The sequence below is a fragment of the Tympanuchus pallidicinctus genome, unplaced genomic scaffold (genome assembly GCF_026119805.1).
Source record: "Tympanuchus pallidicinctus isolate F22 unplaced genomic scaffold, pur_lepc_1.0 scaffold10, whole genome shotgun sequence".
Taxonomy (NCBI): Eukaryota; Metazoa; Chordata; class Aves; order Galliformes; family Phasianidae; genus Tympanuchus; species Tympanuchus pallidicinctus.
Genome location: NW_026294619.1, coordinates 18,910,925 through 18,931,839, shown reverse-complemented (window position 1 = coordinate 18,931,839; position 20,915 = coordinate 18,910,925). Strand labels below are relative to the sequence as shown.

Below are 20,915 nucleotides of genomic sequence, written 5' to 3'. Positions count from 1 at the left end.
TCTTGGGGGAGGGAACTGAAGTCTAAGTGCTCTTTTCTTATCTGTAAATCTAACAGTCTTGCACTGCAATAAAATTTAGCTTTTAGGTATTTTTTAACTTGAATACTTGGCAAGTCTTTTGTGTTTTTGTAATAGCTGATGCACTGTGGGCTCACCCAAATGCAACCACAGTTCATTCAGGAGGGACTACCTTTACATTTCTGAGCTCTTGGGACACAAGCAGAGTACTTATGAGACAGTACAGTGATCCTCAAGTGAGAGAAGCAAGAAGAGTGTAACCCAACAAAAGCATCATACAGAATATGCAGTGAAGAGGCATGAGTAAAACCTGAACTTCAAGGCTCTCACATCTACTAGTGAACTTGTTATCTGAAGCTCACTGTTCTTTTGGAAGATTTATGATAGGATGCCAGTGGAAGCCATTCTGTAAACAGTACTTCAGATTTATGGATTTCCAAGTGGAGTGTCACTGTTGGTGAACAAAATTCCCCTTTCATGTGACAGTGGTTTGTCCCACAAGTACTAGTTCAACAAGCTGATTAATATTACAACATTTTCTGAGCATTCATTTGGTGCTAAAAACGTTTTCAGATCTTGATTTCTGAGGACTTAAAAAATTTAATTTCTTTTTAGTGAGTTGCTAAATTAGTGTGGGTGATATATTATAGATTCTATCAACATAGGCAAAGTACTAAAGTACTTAACATACATGGTAAGTACTGGTCGTATTGGTTTTTACCTTAGAAGGATCTTTTTTTTTTTTTTTTTTTGCTCTGTTCATATATAAAAGAGCAAAGTATAGATATAAGAGCAATGGCATTAGGTATATGTAAAGGTGCATATATAAGATTTTCTTCTAAGATCAGTGACAGGTTGTTACATAAATACAGCAAATCGTAGAACAGCTTAAGTTGAAGGGGACCTAAAGATCATTGAGTTCCAAACCCTGTGCCGTGGGGCAGGGTTGTCAACCAGTAGAACAGGGTTGCCTGTGATTCCATCCAGCCTGGCCTTGAATGCCTCCAGAGATGGGGCATCCACAGTCCCCCAGGGCAGCCTGTGCCAGTGCCTCACCACTCTCTGAGTAAAAAATTTTTTCCCAACATCTAACCTAAATTTCTCCTCTTTTATTTTAAAGCCATTCTTCCCTGTCCTATCCCTATCAGGCTACGTAGAAACAGTTCTCTTCCTGCTTATAAGTTCTATTTTAGTACTGGTTCTACATTAAGGCCTATAGTACCTGTAAATGGATACTTCTTACACAGGCTAATAGGACAGGGGACAAGGGGTAATAGTTTTAAACAAAGAGAGGGGAGATTAAAATTAGATATTAGGAGGAATTTTTTTTTTAACTCAGAGAGTGGTACGGCACTGGAACAGGTTGTCCAGAAAAGCTGTGGATGTCCCATCCTTGGAGATGTTCAAGACCAGGTTGGATATGGTGCTGGGCACCTGGGCACCAGCCTGAGCTGGTGGGTGACAACTCTGCCCACAACAGTGGAGTTGGAACTAGATGACCTTTAAGATCTCTCCCAACCTATAGCATTCTATAATTCTATGATTCTTTTAGTTGAAATTGATGATCCTTGCAGGTCCTTTCCAACTCAGAATAGTCTGTGATTTCATGACTCTCTGATTATTTTCAAGTTCTTATAGAACAATTCTTCTGTCACCCCAATGACTTTCTGTGGCAAGTTTCTTGTATCCAGCTCAGTATTCCTAATTACAAGTGAGTGACACACTTGAAAAAAGCAGACATGGTGAGCATCTAATGTGACGTACACCTAGTCACTCTGCTTCCTAAGCTCCGTGAGTGTAATAGAGTTGTCAGTAATATGTAACGTCAGTTGCTTACGTGTCAACCTGGTGATAACCAAATAGAGGGGGAAATAGATTAAAAAAATAGTCCCAACTCTGAATGCCCAGAAACCACCCTACCTTCTGAAGTCATTCAATAGGAGGAGTCATGAATTGCAGAAGTTTGAATACAGTTTTACTTTCTGCTTCCTAATCTACATGTCACCTACTTCATCAGTAGCATTCAGTTAAGTTAAAAATATAGCATGCTATAAGGAAGCACTTAGCTTGTCAATCATTTCAGAATGCTACATAGTACTTTTCTCCGTTTCTCCATGTTAAAATTGTGTTTCTTCATCTGTTTGGTGTACTGGGTGGAATCAGGTAAGAACTATAATCTTATTGTCTGTGATATAGACTCATGGCTTTATTAAGGTATTGAAAATTAATATTTCTTTATTTAAGTTGGCCAAAAGACTAAATCCTGTGTACTGTGCCTAATGAAGCAGAGGGCTGGTAAAGAGAATTTGATCACTTTGAAACTGAGCCAAAGGTTCTCATTGTAAAGTAAATAGAACAAAGTCTGATACTTTATCTCTTGCTGTACTTTGTACAGAGACACGCTCAGGTATTTGCACCTTGTACAGAGGTAATTGTAAACGAGTTCTAGCATATTAAAGTAAGTTTGAAATTTATTGGCAATTTACTATGTTGACAGCTTTTCAAGTTAAGTGTTGTATTTTAAATAGTAAAAGTTTAGTTACGGGGAGGCACTGTAAACATAAGACGCTTATGATGGCTACAAACATACATAGGAAAGTTGAAATTGTATTCTACCTGAATTAAACTGCATATTTAACTGCCCAACCCCTGTTTGTATTTTCTCACTGTACAGAAAAATGTATTTGAGTACTCCCACAAATGTGCACAAAGGGCACCTGGGTACTGCTTCCAGGTGTCAAAGACAAAGGGACATTTGAAAAACGTCCCCTTAATGACTCATTACTAAACAATTCAAAACAGTAAATCGGCACGTTTATGTATTACCTAATTCACAGTAATGTTTTTATTCTCTACTCATGTTTCACACAACGATTCTGCTCCCGTTTCTCAGCCTTAAGTAAATGTGTTTTATTCTGTTTGATGTTTCTCAGCAAGTAAGTAGATTTCATCAGTTAAAATGCACTTCTTGTGATAGTTTTTTCCTTTACATGGATCAGAGTGCATCTCTGTTGTATGTCAGTGTCATTCGATTGATTTAGAAAAAATGAACTGTTATTTTTGCCAACCAAATAATGAATAATGCAATAAGAAATCAAAACATTTAGAGTGATATAAAGGAACTCATCAGCTTTTACAGTATTTTATTAGAATTCTTTTGTATGTATTAGATATGTAGGCATGACATACAAGGATCAGGATGCAAGGATCAGGAACTGAACTTGGATTTGAGAATATTGGGAAAAAAATGAAATAATTTCATGCTGTACCTATGAATCTGGATAGTAAAATTGTGCCTGTTCTTTTATTATGTAGTTTGTATGTGATACCTGTGCGACCTACTGTAGGGAACCTGCTTTGGCAGGGGGGTTGGACTCGATGATCTCTGGAGGTCCCTTCCAACCCCTACAATTCTGTGATTCTGTGATTCTGTGATGCTTGTGTGTTTGAATTTCTAGTTTTGTTGTCACGCATTATTGTATGAAAACTAGACATTAAGCATGAAATGTCCTTTTACCTTTTCAGAATCATATCAGTTGTGTGGCATTTTGCCAGGTTCCTGAATACCACTTTTACTGAATTCAAGACAGCTGAACAGTTCTTGAACTCAGAATTTTTCTTGGATATTTTTCCACAATGAATTTGAGTTGCTTTCTTGTATCAGTAGTTAGTTAATAACCAGTCCAGTAATCACAATAGAAGTTATTTAAATTATTCAATGTCTAAATTAAGAGAACTGTGATGTTAGCTTTGAAATATGGGCAATTTTAAATTTTAACATTTTCCAGAGAATGTTCTTACAGGCATTGTCATTTATTATAAGGCAATAATGGGCATGAAAATTCTGTCTCACACTTTTTGCCATTATGAGACAGGAAGTTTCAGGCCATTTTAAAAATGCTGAATTGAAACTTCAATTTCATCCAGGTTTGCAAATATCCATTATTTTTTCTGATATTCATTCCAGTGGTGACTGCTGATGTCATTGTAGACGGTTTGTCCTAGAGACAATTGGTCTTATTTCCTCAGATAGTGTTATTTTAGGTATAAGTTAGTTTTCTTAAATTAATGTTTTGTAAGTTAGTATTATTAGTGTTCTCACTGCATCTTTACTGCATCTTAATTTGGCAGTTAAGTTCTGCAAACATTGCTTGGTTTTTAGACTACTATGATATCAAGTATCTTTTTCATCTAGTTTGTAATGCCTTGTGCATACTGGGGGTTTCCTGTCTGAGAAAATGTGCAAATATAGTGGATTTGATTGCATGCTGCTGAAAGAAGAGCTAGAACTGCCTCCCCCTTAATTAAAAATTACTAAGAAAATCTTTTTTTTTTTTTTTAAGGAACTGAATAGGCACTATTCCTCTTCCTAGTTTTGCTTTCTAGAATTTGACTCACTCTTGTTTCATAAAACGGGTAATAGAAAGAATATTGTCATGGCTGCCATCAAATGTCAAACAAAAGGTTTATATAAAGTAGCCCACAAGAGGTCCAGAGACTGGCCCAAAATTATTTGCTCATTAAATGGCTAAATGTATAGAAAATCTGGAGTGATCATACGGAAGAACTATGACAGGCAAAGGAGTTGTGCCCACAATCCTGAAGCCGCTTTCCACACAATATCACCTCAATAGCCAAAGGTTCTTTTTTAACTCTTTATGTATCAATATATACACAGGGAAAAAAGAAATCTTTGTAGACTCTTTTGGAAATCTCCGTCCTTATTTTGGTCCTGTCTTATCTAAAGCTTAATCCATTGTACCACAATTGTCTGAGTACAGAAATGCTAAACAATACATTTTTTCTTATGTCCTCTATATGCAATGATCTTACAGCTTCTGATTTTTTCAGATACAGAACAGTATCCTTTATTTCTTTATTTGTTGGTAATGGTGTCCTTGTGGTGCTCCAAAACTAGAGAAGGATGCTGGATCATTTTTTACTGTCAGACAACTGTTTCTTGTTCACATATCAACCAAAAATGTGTAAGATTTAGGAACTTTCACACCCCTGGCTGAAAAGAGGAAGAAAAAAACACAGCAGTCTTCCTGTTTATACAACACACACTGGTCATGATAAAGGAAGAACGTACATTTGATGGTTAAGCAAATGATTTTATTGACACTAGCTGCTAATTTGTAATTTAAAACAACTATGGTTCAGAAATAATTAGAAAGATTGTTTTCATATTTGTTTGAAAGAACATAGTGATATCTGTGAAGTAAATTGTTTAACTGTGGTTCTTTGACTTTCAGTACTCATTCTGGTACCTCATTCCAAAGACCTGTCGAGAATACAATGCAGGTTATTCACCTTTAGTGGGTAAAGAAATACAACAGGTGATATTTCATGTGATACGACTCTCCAAATTACTGCATAATTTTATTTATTTTTTTCCAGATGAGGAGGAAAAATGTCCTGAATTTACAGATCTTAATATAGGCTATGCTTTGTCTGGAACAGAACTTCAAGTCCAGCTACTGCTATACACAAAGGAAAATCAAAATTGTTCTGAGAGACTCATTGAACATAATGTTACTGCATCTAAGTATCTTAATACCTCCAAGAAGACTATCTTTGTTATTCATGGCTACAGACCAACAGGGTCTCAACCGGCATGGCTAGGTGAAATGAAGAAGCTCTTACTGTCTTCTGGGGATATCAATCTCATTATAGTCGATTGGAATCGTGGTGCTACAACTGTGATTTATACAACTGCTGTTGACAACTGCAGAAAAGTTGCAGAAATACTGAAGAACTATGTTGACCAGATGCTGGTAAGGTGTAGAGCTGTATCTGTCTTAAGAAATTTAAATAGCATAGTTTGTGTGAAAATGAATATTTAAAATATAGTTATGTCTAAAGAGGAGCACAATGAGCAATATTAAGTGATGTGTCTTTAACAAAGTACTTACTAAATTTGCATGCAATTTTTATTTCCCTGACTGCTCATTTCTCTTTCACTGAAAATATGTATGAGAGTGCATCTCATTTCTTTAGCCAGCTGGTATTTTTAGGTCTTCTGGAAACAGAGAAAGCACCAGTGGGAAGGTACAATGAGAGATAGTCAAGTAATACACAACAATAAAATACTGCAAAACATCACACATTTTTACCATTAATAAATTACTGTAATTAAGGATTTTAAAATGAAAAATCACAGACTGATATATAAACATTTGTCTCAAAGTCACACATGCTTTTGAATTCTAGAGGTAGTTGATGAAACAATTTTGGTACCAGAGTTCTTCAGTGAGCCTTAAATTTATGTATTTAATCAAATGAATAAAAAATCTTGTAGCATCTTTTATTCCACTTATCCCACAGTGATCTGTTCCATACTTGCTAGCTGTTGAAAGGTCTGTGGTAATTCATTTTGAGATGCTTTAAAATTTCAGATTTTACTTGTCATCCCATCATTTTGATAGATATTCTGCCAGGTGGAATGACCCTATAGCAGAGTCCTTCAGTAGACAGTGGATTTTAGTTGCTTTTTTTCTTTTTTTTTTTTTTGGAGGGCTCTGGTGGTTGGGCGAGGGGAGGGGTTTTTTAATTAGGTACTGCTTTCCTTGGGGAATGGCCCTGAGCTTTGTTAATTGTATTGCATTTTTAATCTATTTTACTGGAAAGATAAAGCAGAAGGTTTTTTCCCTCTAGTTCATAGTTTTAGTTCATCTCTCTTGTATCTGGTAAATGTCTTCCACTTCTGTCTCTCTGTGCTCTCCTTCTCCATATAAGACGTTAGACTGTTTGGAAGAAATGTGACTCAAGCTTCAATTCTACATTCTTATAGTCATTTATAGGTTACTACATTATGTAACCAGTACAGAATTTCAAACTGAAACAAAGTTTGTAATTTCCATTTGTTTTTTAAAGTTACAGAGTTAGATATGGAACATCAACCAAATGCAAACATTAAATCAATCTCCTGATGTCTAGTTAACTGTGTGTGCGTTTTGTTTTCTATTGTTTTCTTATAGGCAGCTGGAGCTTCTCTTAACACTATGTATATGATTGGTGTTAGTCTTGGGGCTCATATTGCTGGTTTTGTTGGACAAAAGTATAAAGGCAAACTTGGCAGAATTACAGGTAATGCTTTTAATCCTGATACATGTATTCTAATGTACTTTGCCTGGTTGTCATAGTTGTGGATCATATAGATGCTAGAATTAAAATAATGACAAATGAGTACTGATTATTTAGATACATACGACAAGGAAAATGCATCCATTGTGTAAGTTAAAAAAATTCTTCCTTGAGGACTTGTAAGTTACAGTTTTAATTTCCCAATTCGTTCACTTCTAGTTTCCCAAATGAAAACTGAATGCTATGTCCAAATGCCACTTAAGCAATATGCTGAGTTTCTGCGTAGTTGATGGAGTCTAAGATTTTCAAATCTCCTTCAGATGAAAATGTGATAAAAAATTAGTGTTTCGCTTATGTTCCTATAACACTGTTATGAATTCCAACACTAACCCGTGAAATGATTGAGGTTGGTTGAAGCTGTCTCCATCCAAGCTATCTCCATCTTGAGTTCTGGTGACAAGAGTAGTTACACTTCACTTTTTATTCTTATAAAATATATAACAGGAATAATATTTTCTGAGGGAGAAGAGAAAATGAGTTCACCTGATTTTATCCTTAATATAGTTTGTTTATAGTTCTGGAGAATGGGGAGATGAGCACAACTTACTAGGAGAGAGAGAAATTCAAGGATCTGAGTTGATAAGTGTTGTGCTAGGAACTCATGCTTTGCTTAGCATGTAGAGGACTGGAAACTGTGGTTTTTTTTCTTATTATTATTACCCCTAGAAAAATGCGTGAGTCAATAATAAATAATGCTCTAATGTCAGTCTTGAGTATAACTTTAGAAACAGACTTTAGGATGTGTAATGCTAGCATTATTTTCATGTAGGTCTTGATCCAGCGGGCCCTTTATTCACTGGAGTACTACCGGAGGACAGATTGGATCGTACTGACGCACAATTCGTTGATGTAATTCATACGGATGCTGATGGTAATAACAAAACTTGAACTTTACTATTTCAACTTGAGGAAAGGCAGGAAGGGGAAAGGGAATGGATAAGTTGTTTTGGGAACATCTGTAGAGTGTTGCAAGTAGTTTTGTGTTATTGTGTGGAATGCTGGGCTGTTGATTCCTGACAACATGTATACTGTTAAAGTCTCTTGTATGTTATCATGCTTGTTTATCAAGTAAATGAAACTCATCTTCACTGATGAATTAAGCAATCATGACCTGTTATTCACTGATTTAGTTTCATAACTGAACCCGAAAATATTGGAGTAACTCTCAGTTCCAACAGCTAACTGAAGGCACATGTAGATAACCAAGGAGTCATGAATCCATTGAATGCCATGCAAATGTAGTCATTTATGTCTTGTTTGTTATAGCATATGCCTTCTGAATAAAAACAAAAAAAGAACTTTGCACATTGAATAAAACATTCATATTGAATTAATTTATGATACTATTCTTTGCAGTATCGTTTAGCATAAACATCCTTTTACTCTTGGAGTGTTTTTGAACCTGAACGTTGCAATTCAGTCATTATCACTGAATTAAAGCCTGTTCTCAGAATACCAGTCTCAGTGCTGTCACTGAACAGATCTACTGCTTAAAATTCAAAATGGAATCTCATCACTGTAAGGATGTTGTAGTCTACAATCTATCTGTACAATAATCTGGTTTCGTTTTCTTCCCAAAAATCTAAAGTAAACCTTTCAAATCTACCAAACTTGTCACAAATTTCTTATCAGTTTCCTTAATTGTACTAATATGTAGCATCTTACTACACAAACTTATATATGAAGTTGTAAAATACCAATTTTTGTAACACTCCCATTAAGTGAATAAAAGTAAGGAAGCTAAAAAGGAAATTAGGTCAGATAGAGCTAAATCTCTCTGTCATAGGACAGAAGTTTGGATTTTTCTACATCAGTGTATCGTTTATAATAGTGTAGTTCAGAATCCAATCTTGAGCAAAAAATAGGAAATCCTGCTCAATAATACATTGGTAAAGAAATTTTGTTGCTACAGAGAACATGAATTTTATACATTTCTTTGTGCAAAGGTGTCATATCTACAGTACTGCAGAGTTGCTTCTGTTCTATCCATTTTATATTGCTTAATAGGAGTCAGTAAGAGAATAACTTTCATAAAAGGAGGAAAAAAGTCATGAATTTTAACTCAAGATGAATCTCATTTAAAGAAAGAACAATATATTTTCAAATGTTTTCTTTAAAATCTCCATATTATTTTGTAATGCAATCAGATAATAAATCGATCACTGGGTAATTCTGCTTATGTTTTAATTTGTAATATTTTTAGCACTAGGTTTCAAGAAACCTTTAGGAAGCATTGATTTTTATCCAAATGGAGGAATGGATCAGCCTGGTTGTCCACAAACTGTATTCAGCGGTAAATAAAGGTTTGCTCAATTAAAGGGAAAAGACTCCAAAAGCAAATAAGAGAAGATTAACCTGAGTTCAATAGACACTGCACATTCTCAATAATATGGGGTCTGAGAGCATTTATTTTTCCTTTCCCATTCACATTCAACAGATGAGTAATAACAAAGATATTGTGGCTTGTTTGTTTGTTTGTTTATAAAGAACTTCCCATAAGCATACATATTCCATTGTATCTTTATTATTGTGTACATTATCTGCAGTACTTATCATTATCTTCCTGTATTTATATATGGCCAAGTATGAGGGAAGATGTTGTGGGGGAAGATGTGAATGGTTTGGACTAGGTTACCTGCATGTGACATAGAAAGCAATGTTTCTTAGGTTCCACCTGATTGGCAAAGATGTCCGAGGTTTTGAACAAGGATTTTTATACTCATCAAGAAGAAAGCACTTTATTGCACGATCTTTTCCTGCAGAACTGTGCTTGTTTCAGCCTCCATAAATCGGAAGAAAAGTTGCTGTCATTTTTATTTACTCATTTTTGGTATATATAGGAATGTCCATATTTCTATTACAAATCTGCATACTGCTGGTATGAGTTAGAGCTGCTTCAAAAGCACAGGAGTTCCACGTGGGTGCCTATGAGTATGGCACATCCCTTAAGAGGGACCATCATTACCCACGCATTTCTGTTTTGCTAAGAGGGAAAGGATTTTATTACCTAAAAACTTGGATGAAAGAATTTCTAAAGTTGTACTCAAAATGGCTTTTCTACCTTGATGTTACACATAGACAATTGAGCACAGGGCCATTTGTAATGCAGGCTCGAGCTTGATAATAAAGTGGTGACAATTTGTCAGAGTAGTAGACAGACTGTTTCTTGCAAATAAAATCCCACAGATTTTTTTCTTCCTACCTGTAACATTCAAAACAGTCCAATTTCTTCTTGCTGTGTTTGCGTATCCATTTTTTTTTTTTTTTTTTTAATGTTCAAATAGCTTATGAGGTCCAATAAACAGGAATAAAATCACGGCTAACAAAGAATGACTTAGTTAAACTGAAAATCTGGTTAATATCTTTTCTTTCCTGAAGAAAAAGAATATGTATATGATTATTTTATTTCTTCTTTCCTGAAGGTTTTCAGTATTTTAAATGTGACCATCAAAGATCTGTCTTCCTCTTCTTATCATCTTTGAAAAAGAGGTGCAACATAATAGCATATCCTTGTGCCTCCTACTCAGATTACAAGAGAGGAAAATGTCATGACTGTGAAGTTTTCCAACCATTATCCTGTCCAGTACTGGGTAAGAATTACTCGGTCTGCTTTGAGATGGGTGAGATTTTCCAAGGAATTCAGACTTGCTCTTTCTGGGCTTTCTTCAAAGATCTGTAGAATACTGTTAAAGAATCAACAAGATTGGTTGGGTACAGAACTGCATACTGTTTTAAACCGTTAAAAGTTTAAGGCTTTTTCTTCTTTATAATTATCTCTGTTAGAGTACAGAATGTTCTTAACCTGTATTGGGCTTTCCAGCCTGAAGTGGATTTAGAATGCATTTTCTCTTTATAGAAAAACTGCTTCTACTTAGTCCATCATGTTAGGCTTTCATACTGTGCTCTTGTTTCTAGAGTGCCTATGTTTTTTGTTTCAGAGTAATAATATTTATACCAATTTCATGGGGTCTCTGGCTCCTCTTTTTGAATCAAATTCTTATTTGTAGACACTTTAGTTGTTTGGGGCTTTATTACTTATTATTTTAGAGAAGATCTAGAGACAGTTTGAAAGCAGCTACAGTAATGTGAACATTTGCTAGATGGCAGAGCAGGATTTTCACAAGAATTACATTTTTATAATATTCAAATAGAAGTTAACTTTCAGTTCATGCTTTATCTTCTTCACATCCTTAAATACATATATGAGATCATGTCTGAAGAGAAAGCACAGACATATCTGTATCCTACTTTATAACAAGAAGCAGCTATTACAGTACTTTATAATAGGATGAGAAGACTTGAGTGCCTTCCCAGAATGGTTACCAGCCATTTTTGATGCAAGCTGACAGAATGCCTGAGCTGGAGAAGGAGAAATATGTCACCAATCAGCTGACACTTTTTTTTTTTTCTTCTTCTTTTTAAATACCCGTAAAACTAATGAGGAAATGGCAGGTTGCTGCATCTGGGAACTGGGTAGAAAAACAGCATCCTTCTGACATAGGCTCTTCCACTTGCTGTCTTGCAGTGATCTCTGCAGTCTAGAACTAGTCCTCACTGTCCATTCTAGTCAAAGAAATAAGACAGACAAAATGGCATCAGCTATTTTAGAAATAAGAACTATTGTCAAGACCCAAAATCAAAAAGCAAGTTGCATAAAATGAAAATACATTGCATCCAAGAGCTCAGGTCATGTAATGTATGTCTAATATTTTATTTATTCTATCTTATTAGAGAATACCCACAATTATAGACTACAGGGTTTTAAAAATGCTTATTTTAACGATTCAAGAAAGAAAGGAATTTTACTAAATGTGAACCTGTTTTGTAATTATTCTCTTCAAATATGTGAACTACCTTTTTAGGTTTGTTTTTATTACCTTGTATGATTTTATAAACACTGTTCTTGTGAACTTAGCACTTAGACTACATAGATTCAAAATATTGGATTATGATAATTCTACTATTGCTGACGTATCAGAAAAATGAAATACATATATATTACATTCTGTTATACTTAGGGGATTCCTGCATTTTGCGAGTCAATTATTTTCTAATATAATGTTTTAGAAAATTAAAGCCAAATCTGTCACTTTTACATGTCATTATATTGCTAAATATCTAAAATAAAATATTTAAACATTCAATTTCAGGTTATTATGCTGATAGCTGGAAAAAACAGTTAAATCTCAGGAATTCACCAACGAAAGCTTTTTTTGATACTTCAGATGAAGATCCATTCTGCAGTGAGTGACTGAATACACATGCATACATGTATATACACATATTCACAGCAAACTCGTTGTGAAGTTTTATGGTTGCCATTTGTTAGCTGATTTGAAGTGAATGCACGTTAAGAGTAGAAAGGTATTGTTCACTGCAGTATGAAAGGGTGGAATAAATCGTGAGTTAAGCAGAAGTTTGCAGACTGGGGCATGGAGGAGATTGATTATGGCAGAAGAGTTAGAACCGAGAAAGAAATATGACTTTAAAAGTAATGAGCTGTACTGTCTGAGGAATAAGGAAGCCAAAAACTGAGAATCGAGTGACAGTGAAAAAAATGGACTGAGTGAACCTGCCTAGATGGAATAATTCCTAACATTTTCAGAGAGCAATACCCTGGTGCTGTGGTTGGAGGAAGGAACACTTGTATGTTTCTCCCTAGCAAAGGAAGTGTACAAAGTAAACTAGAGCTACTCTTGCTTTTTAAGTTCCATATCTCTGTGTGAGGAAAACAGCTGAGTGAAAACCTAGCTAACTTTATTAGGGTAATGCTACAATGGAATGAACACTCGTGGCATGGGGTTTAGCTAGAACTGTTTAGATATTTACCTCTCCATCCAGAGGGTTATATTCTCATCTAATTTCTGTTTTTATCAAGAGACTTTATACTCTTCTAATTGATAATGTTACAAGTTCTTTGATTTGGTATATGAGGATGAGCTTAGATGGAATTCAAGTGAAATCAAGTTCTCCTGTTAGCTTTTTTCATAATCTTGGCTAGTTTTGTGACTGAATATCTCTTGCTACTATGTTAATTGTGCTTGCTTGTATCACCGTTTCTTCCAAAAGGTTTGGGAGAGGTTAATGAAGTTGTTGTAGATACTATATAGCATGGTGGTAGGGTTATTTATACAGCTGACCAAGAAAAAAAGTTGTCTTGGTGTGCAGTGAAGAAGTTTCGGATAACAAAGCCCAAGGTACAAACTTCAATTTGCTTACATATATGCATTCAGTGTGGCAGATGGAGTATGAAGAACATTTGGGTTGCTGATTGCATTTCAAGTGTGCCAAGCTTAATATTGCAGAGGCTCCAGAGTCTTCCTGATCCTCCTTCACTAAACCACCCAAGTCAAATCTTCTCCCATTGGCCCTTTCTGACCCACAGAAGAAAAACAATTCCTCTTCCCAGTGATCTTTCTGCTGAACCTATACGCTTGCTAACACCACTCTTCTCCCCCTATCAGGTCGGCTTGGAGTTTGCTCTTTTATGCTCTTAAGGCTGAATGGGCCACTAGTTCTCCTTGCTTCATTCCTCCCAGAGAAAAATATGGCTTGGCTTTGCTTTCACAATTGTTAATTGTCTGGGCATTTATCAGAGATCCACGTAGGGAGAATCCTGGTTCTTCCTCGTGGAAAGAAATAACACAGAATAAAAAGGATTACATACAGTAGTCTAGAACAAGGGTGACAGAAGAGAGAAAGCAGGGTAATACTACCAAACACAGGAGATATATGGAAAGGAATAAAAGTGTTATAATGACAGGATAAGTTTTAGGGAAAATATGCAGAGTCATAAAAATAAGTCTAATAAAGCGGTCTAAAAAAGAGGGAATTTACGAACTAACCTAACTAACCTTAACCATCTCCTCTGGACAGCCATAGCACAACTACAATATGAGTGCCGGCTGCAGAAGTGCACTAGAAGGCCAGGTCAGAGTTTCTTAACATGTGGCAGGACAGATCAGGGCTGTACTCCAGAACAATGTCTCTCTTGAGCAGTTGCATCATGAGTAATCTGCTCGCCTAACTAACCTCCTACCTTGGCAATCCATAAAGCTTGCATGAATGCTCTTCCTCCCTCTTCCTGCTAATGTACCTCTTCTATTTTTTGGACACTTTACTTTTGCAGATAATATGGTAGTTTCACCACATTAGTAACTCAAACATCTCCACTTTGCAAAGCTTGCCAAGTATTTGAAGGTGCCAGTTAGGACTTAGTTGTGCTTTGTTTATTTAAGCAGGTCAAGCTCTTCATGTTAACTCTGACAACAGGTTTTTTTCTTATGCAAATCTTTTCCATATAAAAATTGGAAGAAATTATGCATTAATTACACAGAACTCTAAGCAGCCATTTGGAAGAAGCTACTTTTTTTTTTTCTATTTTTTTTTTTTTAATAGCCTTTTTATTTTGATTTGAGCTGGTATCTTGGAAGTAAAGGATCATTATTACTACCCAGTAAATACTTTTGGCAGAGTGCTACTAGCAGTCATAACTGTTGAGGTTCATTCCTTGGATCTTACTAGTTCCTATTTGTTTTTGCAGTGTACAACTATTTACTGGATATTACGACTTGGAATAAAAGCATTAGAAGAGGTTTCATTAAAGTTAAAATAACAGATTATGCTGGAAATACAGTAGAGTCACAGATTAATAGGTACGTCATAATTTGTCTCTAAACCTTTTCTTATCTATTTACCAAACTATTTTCCTGAGTTTCCTAATCCTTGCTTCAGACTTACTAGTCTAAGTTATCATCAAGTTATTTAGTCTTGGCCACAGCTCCTTTTCTTGGATTTGATATGGCTCTGTGTCACAGGCAACACTCCTCATACTGAAATGATCCTCTCTCCCTTTACAAATTGTGCCCCTGAATCCAGTTCTTGGTGTCGTTCTGAATGCTCTCAGGTGATCCATCCTGCAAGACCTCTGCTCTTAGTAATAATTATTAATAATAATGAATATTTCTTAGATTAAAAAAAAATCTGACTGGAAATGATATTTTTCTTTAGTGAAGTGACGACATTTCAGCAATACAAAAGAGTGAAAATATTAACTGGATTTTACCAGGATTTTGAGAAAATATCCAAAATTTCATTGACCTTTTCTACAAAGACTTTAGTAGGCCAGAAATACAAGCTTAAGATTCTTCAGATGAGACTGAAAGCTCTCAATAATCCAGAAAGGTAAGTGTAATGTATCCACGTTGTGTATCTGCCAGACTGCTCAGGATGTTTCCCCAGAATTTTGTACTTGTCTCTATTGATTTTTTTATTACATATTCATAAATGCATAAGTATCCTTCTAATCCTCTCTCAAATTCATCATATGGAAGAAGTGTTCTGTACATCAATGTTTAATGCACAGCATCCTGAGTTTATATCTCTTGAGCCTGTAAAAGTCATGCATGTTCCTTATTACAGCAGGCTGTTGCTGCTTTCAGGTTTGAGGGAGCTCTTCAGGACCACTTATGTAGACCAGCCTGACTTAGAGCAGGAAACTACATGGTGAATTCTCTTCCTGCAGATGAATTTTATGAAGTACTTTTCTGATTTTAATTATGTGTCTGCACACATCTTTTCACATTCAGATACAGAATGGAGCACTTTAGATACTTTGATGACTGGAATAAGCTTTTAGTCCTGTGGCTGATGGTAAAGATCCTCCAAGACCAAAGCATACAGTCTGTGCCTGTCTACACTTAAAATGAAATAATCAGGGCCTATTGCTGATTGCTGCTACTATCCTTTCATTATTTATTTATGTTTTCAAATATTTTAGCAGCATTACTGTAATTCATTTTTTAAGTCTCAAAGTTACTTGTACCGTAGCATCAGCAATTACGTTTTTAATTTTCAACTTGTGATAATAGTGCACTACAAACAATAGTTAAGAAATGCCATGGAGTAGCAGCATTACTGTGTTTTAGAGTTATTACATATATTTGTTTCATATGAAGGCAAATTCAACAGAGACAAAATTTAAAATAAAATGTGCACAGTGGGTATTAGGAAAAGTTTCTTTACTATGAGTGTACTTAGACACTAGAACAAGCTTCCTAGAGAGGTGATTGATGCCCCATGGATGTCACTGTTCAAGAGGAATTTGAGCAATGCCCATGGTAATATGCTTTAACTTTTGGTTAGCTCTGAACTATCAGGCACTTGGCTTAATGACTTTTGAACGTCTATTCCAGTCTCCCCTTTCCTTCCCTTCTGATCTTCTTTTCCCTTCCAGTCTCTGCATGTTCCCTTCCCAAATAACTAATGAGTGGGAATATTCATTCATTTATACTTACTTATATTCTACTTACAGTGAATATTCCTTTTTGGTTTTGAGTTTTCATGCCTGTTAGTCTTTAGTTTTAAAGTGACTCTTTAGTTTTAAAGTGAGGTGTACTTGGTTTAATATAAGATCCCCTAAAATCCTTATGGAGCTTTATCAGATGGCAGTGATATAGGCACATTTGATGTTTTAAGGTAATGATGGAAAGAAGAGTGCTGAATCAGCATGTGAAGGTAATTTAAATGCAGATGTTACATTGCCATTGTTTAGTATAATTACATAGTTGCTCAATGTAATTGTAACTACCTATATTTACCTTATTTAGTTACATGTAATTACACCAATTACTTGAATACAGGATAATCAACTAGGAACTAGTTTAAAAATATTTGAATTATTCACATAACAAACTAGTAGATGAAAAACAGGAACAGATGCAGAGATAAAAGACAATAGGAGTCTCACTCTTCTCTGATTTGAGTTGATAGTGCAGTGTGGGATATCACTGAAAATTGTTTACTGACCCATTATTTGAAAGGTGTTGTGTAAATGTGGGTGTTAAGGAATACATATAATTTTCTGACTCTTTTTCTAATTTCTAAGATAAATCATTCTGGCTCACACGTAAAAACAGCTTTGGTAACTTGTGTGTGTCCTGGTGTCAGTTCTCACTAAAACCTTTTGAATCTGTCAGTCAGGTTAAACTCAACTGACATAGAAGGTGAGTCTCAAAAATAATTATCCCAGCCACTCTTTTTTTTTTTTTTTTTTTTTTTTTCTTTTAATAAAAGCAAGAATAGATATAACAGAAAAGATGACCTTATTAATATCTCTACTGAACAAAAGAGTGGACCAAGCCCTTGCTTTTTAGGAGACATAAGAGAAACCACATGGAGTGAAAGTTTCTGAATGCCTCACTTCCCCAAAATATTCGTGTTTTGTTCCTTCTTTGGAGAACCAAACCTACTCACCACAATCCCATTCCTTGTACTTGATAATGACAAACTTGGATGGATTTCACTTTAAATGAGACACAATATGTTGGAAACTATGTTTTTATTCCTAGCATTCATCATCTTGTCTAAGTACTATATCCCCTGTGATTAGATAGAATCCTTCCCATATTACCTCTTTTGGAGAACAGGCTCTGTGATCATTCTTGGCTGTTGTGTTGCAATTGTGCTGAAATGCAGCAATGTGAACTGAAATTAAACTCAAGAAATGTATCCAAGCAATAATCTTACATTATTCTGGTTGAAATTTTGTCCTCTAAATTTTTTCACAGGCTTTTTAAGGATTTTTAAAATACTTTCAATTTCTGTGCTTTCATATCTTTTTTTCTCCCTCTACAAAAATAATACAAGACTAAACCATTACATTCAAATCAAAACAAATCATGGATGAGGGACTGCATTAAATTCTATTTTGCACTGTACAAAATACCAGAATTTGTCTTGATCATCTTAGTTGTGAAATCTACTGCCTTAGCTATGGGAGGACTTTGATGAGGCTCAAAAATCTGGCAGTATCCCATGCAGGTAGGTGAAGCCATCACTAGTTGGAAATCTTACACTAATGGGCAACAGCAAAGGTGCACCTTCTTTCTTGGCTTTTTTCCCTTAAGTGTTTCACGGTATGTGTCAGTTCTGTGTGAGTTGTGTTGTACAGCCAGTTCAAACCAATGCAGATAATTTTGAATAAAATAAGTAACATAGTTTATGTGCCTTTAGAGGAGAGGATGTGCTAGTCATGTGCTTGTCCAATCCAGATCACAGTATTTATCTTTAGTAGGTCATGAAGGACAGAGCTATCATCTTGCCCTAAATGTGCAGTTAGCTTCCGTTGACATGAAAAGGTAAAATTCTATCTGTGAGAGGCACTTTTCATGACATCTGTATGTGTTTTTGTAGTATTGCACAGTTCTGGATTTTCTAGGCATTTGATGACAAATTACCGTTCTGCGTGAAACTTTCTTGTACATGCACTCGTTACATCTGAAAAACAGAAACAGTGTTTCTTTGGAATGAAAGAAGAAAAACTTTCATAGCTAGGGAATTCAAAATAAATTGAATTTCCCAGTGTTCACAGAAACCGGGCTGTGCTTGGACCATTGTTCTAAGTAATTATTTTTAACTTTTAATTTTAATTTTAATTTTACTGTTATTAGCTTTCAGTTCAGATTAATATGAGACTCTTCATACTCATGCTACTATGCTTCATCTATTTCATGTTCTGATTGTTTGTAGTCTGGCAAAACTATGCTAGTGATGTATTATATAGGGTATCAGCTTAGACAAGAAGACATTTTTTGTTGTCCTGAGTACCATCTCTGAGAGGTGGTAAATGCTGGAATTGTAATTCAGATGCTAAAAGATTTTTCAATTAATTTTAAAATTTCTTTTATGCACATTTTTTCTGTTTTTACTTTCATAGGCTACAGCTGTGCAGATATGATTTTGTACTGATGGAGAACATTGAACTGACCTTCAAACCTATCCCCTGCCCAGAGAGGAGCACATGAAGAGAGAGAGCTTCTACTAACATAATTTCTCTCATGGCAATGACATTTTGATTCTTCCTCAGGATAAAGACTGCAACAAGAGGAAATGAGATAAACTAGATTTATTTTCAAGAGTCTATGTGGTAATATGCATTACTTCCTTTGAGTGCCTTAGGGTGAAATTCATTGAAATGTTCAGATACCTCTGTATTTTGGAAATTTTAATAAAATAAATGTATTGTGGTAAAGAACATACAGTAATCTATTAGTTATTATTTGTTAGCAGTGAGACAACTACTGAATTAAAGATGAAATATCTGCATAATCTTGGCACATTATTAATCAAGTCATACATATATTTAATTATTTATTATTTATAATGGATTTTACATTGAAACATAATTATCTGTCTACTAAGTGAATTTAATATACTGTACATGTGATCTACAGATCTAATATACAGCAGTTTTGCTGTGCTATGTTCAATGGATAAATTAATCCACATTTTCTCATTGTTTAATGTCTCAGTCAATGTTGAGAACTGGCACAATAAGATTTGTGAGCACATACATAAATTTGCTGTTTAAATCAATTATCTTTATCCTCATCCAAGATGAATATCATTGCACCCACTCAGATCTTTTACTATTAAAGTTATGGACAGGCAGTGATGTTTCAGATATGAAGTAATTCTGAAGTCTATTCTGAAGAGAACAAAGATGAAATATATGCGTTTATATTCTATTTCAGTTTGGGCCTCTTCCGGTTAGAACTGCAGCTCAGGTTAAAATTGATGACAGTTTTTCACTTATTTTAAGGAATAATCCAGTTCAAAAAAGGTTTTTCAATGCCAGCTTGCCTTTTTTCGTGATACTGATCATTGAAGAAAAGATACATATATTATTGTTCTTGAAGAATATTATATGTATTTAATCCTCTTTTCTAAAGTAAGTAAGTTCTAGGCATGTTTTCCTTTTCCTCCTTTTCTCATACCCCTAGTGCTCCTGCTCTTGATAGCAATACTTGGTTGAACCTATTGGCCAATTTCACCTGAATATCAATAGTGTGGGATGTCCAAAACCTATGAAGAGTGTTTTATTGAAAGTAAGCAGATGAGTTAGAAGGCAAATTGAAGATAGTGTCCCAACTATGAAAAAGTGAGCTGTAACTTAGTTTTATAATTGCAAAAGGCTGCTCCAACATGCAGGTTAATGTGTGCAAAGCTGCTATTGCACATGCTTTTACTTGTCTAGACAAGACAAGCTGGGATACATCAAGACGAATACATACACACTTGTGGACTGAAATCTCATTATTCCGTGGAAGTGGGTTATCTCAGATGGAGTCTCACTCAACTTTGGCATTTCATTGTATGCTTTTTTTGTTGTTTTGTATGGTTATGTGAAAGTGTTTTGTATTTCTTTATTTCATTCTATTCTTTCTTTTTTTTTTTTTAATCAGCTCCTTGTTTTCATTATGTAGTTTTTTACACACTGTCTCTCAGCACCTTTAGAATCCCCTGTATGGGTTCTGAGCCATTATTTTTTTCATCATCTTACCTCCCAATACCTGCTACTCGTATCGCTTAAAAGGAAGCTTACACACCCGAGAGTAAATTTCACATGGGTCAAACAGAAATATTGTCATGGGTGACAGACTTTCAGGCAGATAAACGTTTCAGACTGCCTAAGTTTCCTTCAGTGTTTCCTTCTCTTTTTAAAATTATTGTTTATTGCTATTTTTGCTCTGATTTTATGTCCTACTGAAAAGAACTGAAGTACAGAGCATGATTATCAGTTTGCATATAAACTTGTATTTTACATGTCAATTGCAAGTTACTATCCAGAAAAATTAATGAAACTGTATCATTTGTAAATTGGCAGTGTTATGGATAGATGGATTGCCCTTTCTAGTACCAAGGCCTTGTTTACTACTACAACTGCTGTTGACTTATATGTCAAATGGCTG

At 35.1% G+C, this 20,915-nt stretch overlaps 1 protein-coding gene across 1 annotated transcript; it reads left to right on the top strand.

The window, feature by feature from the left end:
* The first annotated feature begins 1,940 nt into the window (after window positions 1-1,940).
* Window positions 1,941-19,198, top strand: LIPI (lipase I). The gene is made up of 10 exons (XM_052667011.1): window positions 1,941-2,181; window positions 5,419-5,795; window positions 6,999-7,107; window positions 7,934-8,035; window positions 9,368-9,457; window positions 10,587-10,754; window positions 12,315-12,407; window positions 14,708-14,819; window positions 15,175-15,348; window positions 18,881-19,198. Exons 1-10 carry the CDS (start codon window positions 2,103-2,105, stop codon window positions 18,966-18,968), a joined length of 1,392 nt encoding a protein of 463 aa, XP_052522971.1. The 5' UTR covers window positions 1,941-2,102; the 3' UTR covers window positions 18,969-19,198.
* Window positions 19,199-20,915: the final 1,717 nt, after the last annotated feature.

What these genes read in the sequence shown, in the direction of transcription:
- LIPI (XM_052667011.1), top strand. Translation starts at nt 2,103, where the DNA reads ATGCTACATAGTACTTTTCTCCGTTTCTCCATGTTAAAATTGTGTTTC. An exon ending in GGTGTACTGGGTGGAATCAG is followed by an intron (nt 2,182 to 5,418) that starts GTAAGAACTATA and finishes ATTTTTTTCCAG; the next exon opens with ATGAGGAGGAAAAATGTCCT. An exon ending in AGATGAAGATCCATTCTGCA is followed by an intron (nt 12,408 to 14,707) that starts GTGAGTGACTGA and finishes TTGTTTTTGCAG; the next exon opens with TGTACAACTATTTACTGGAT.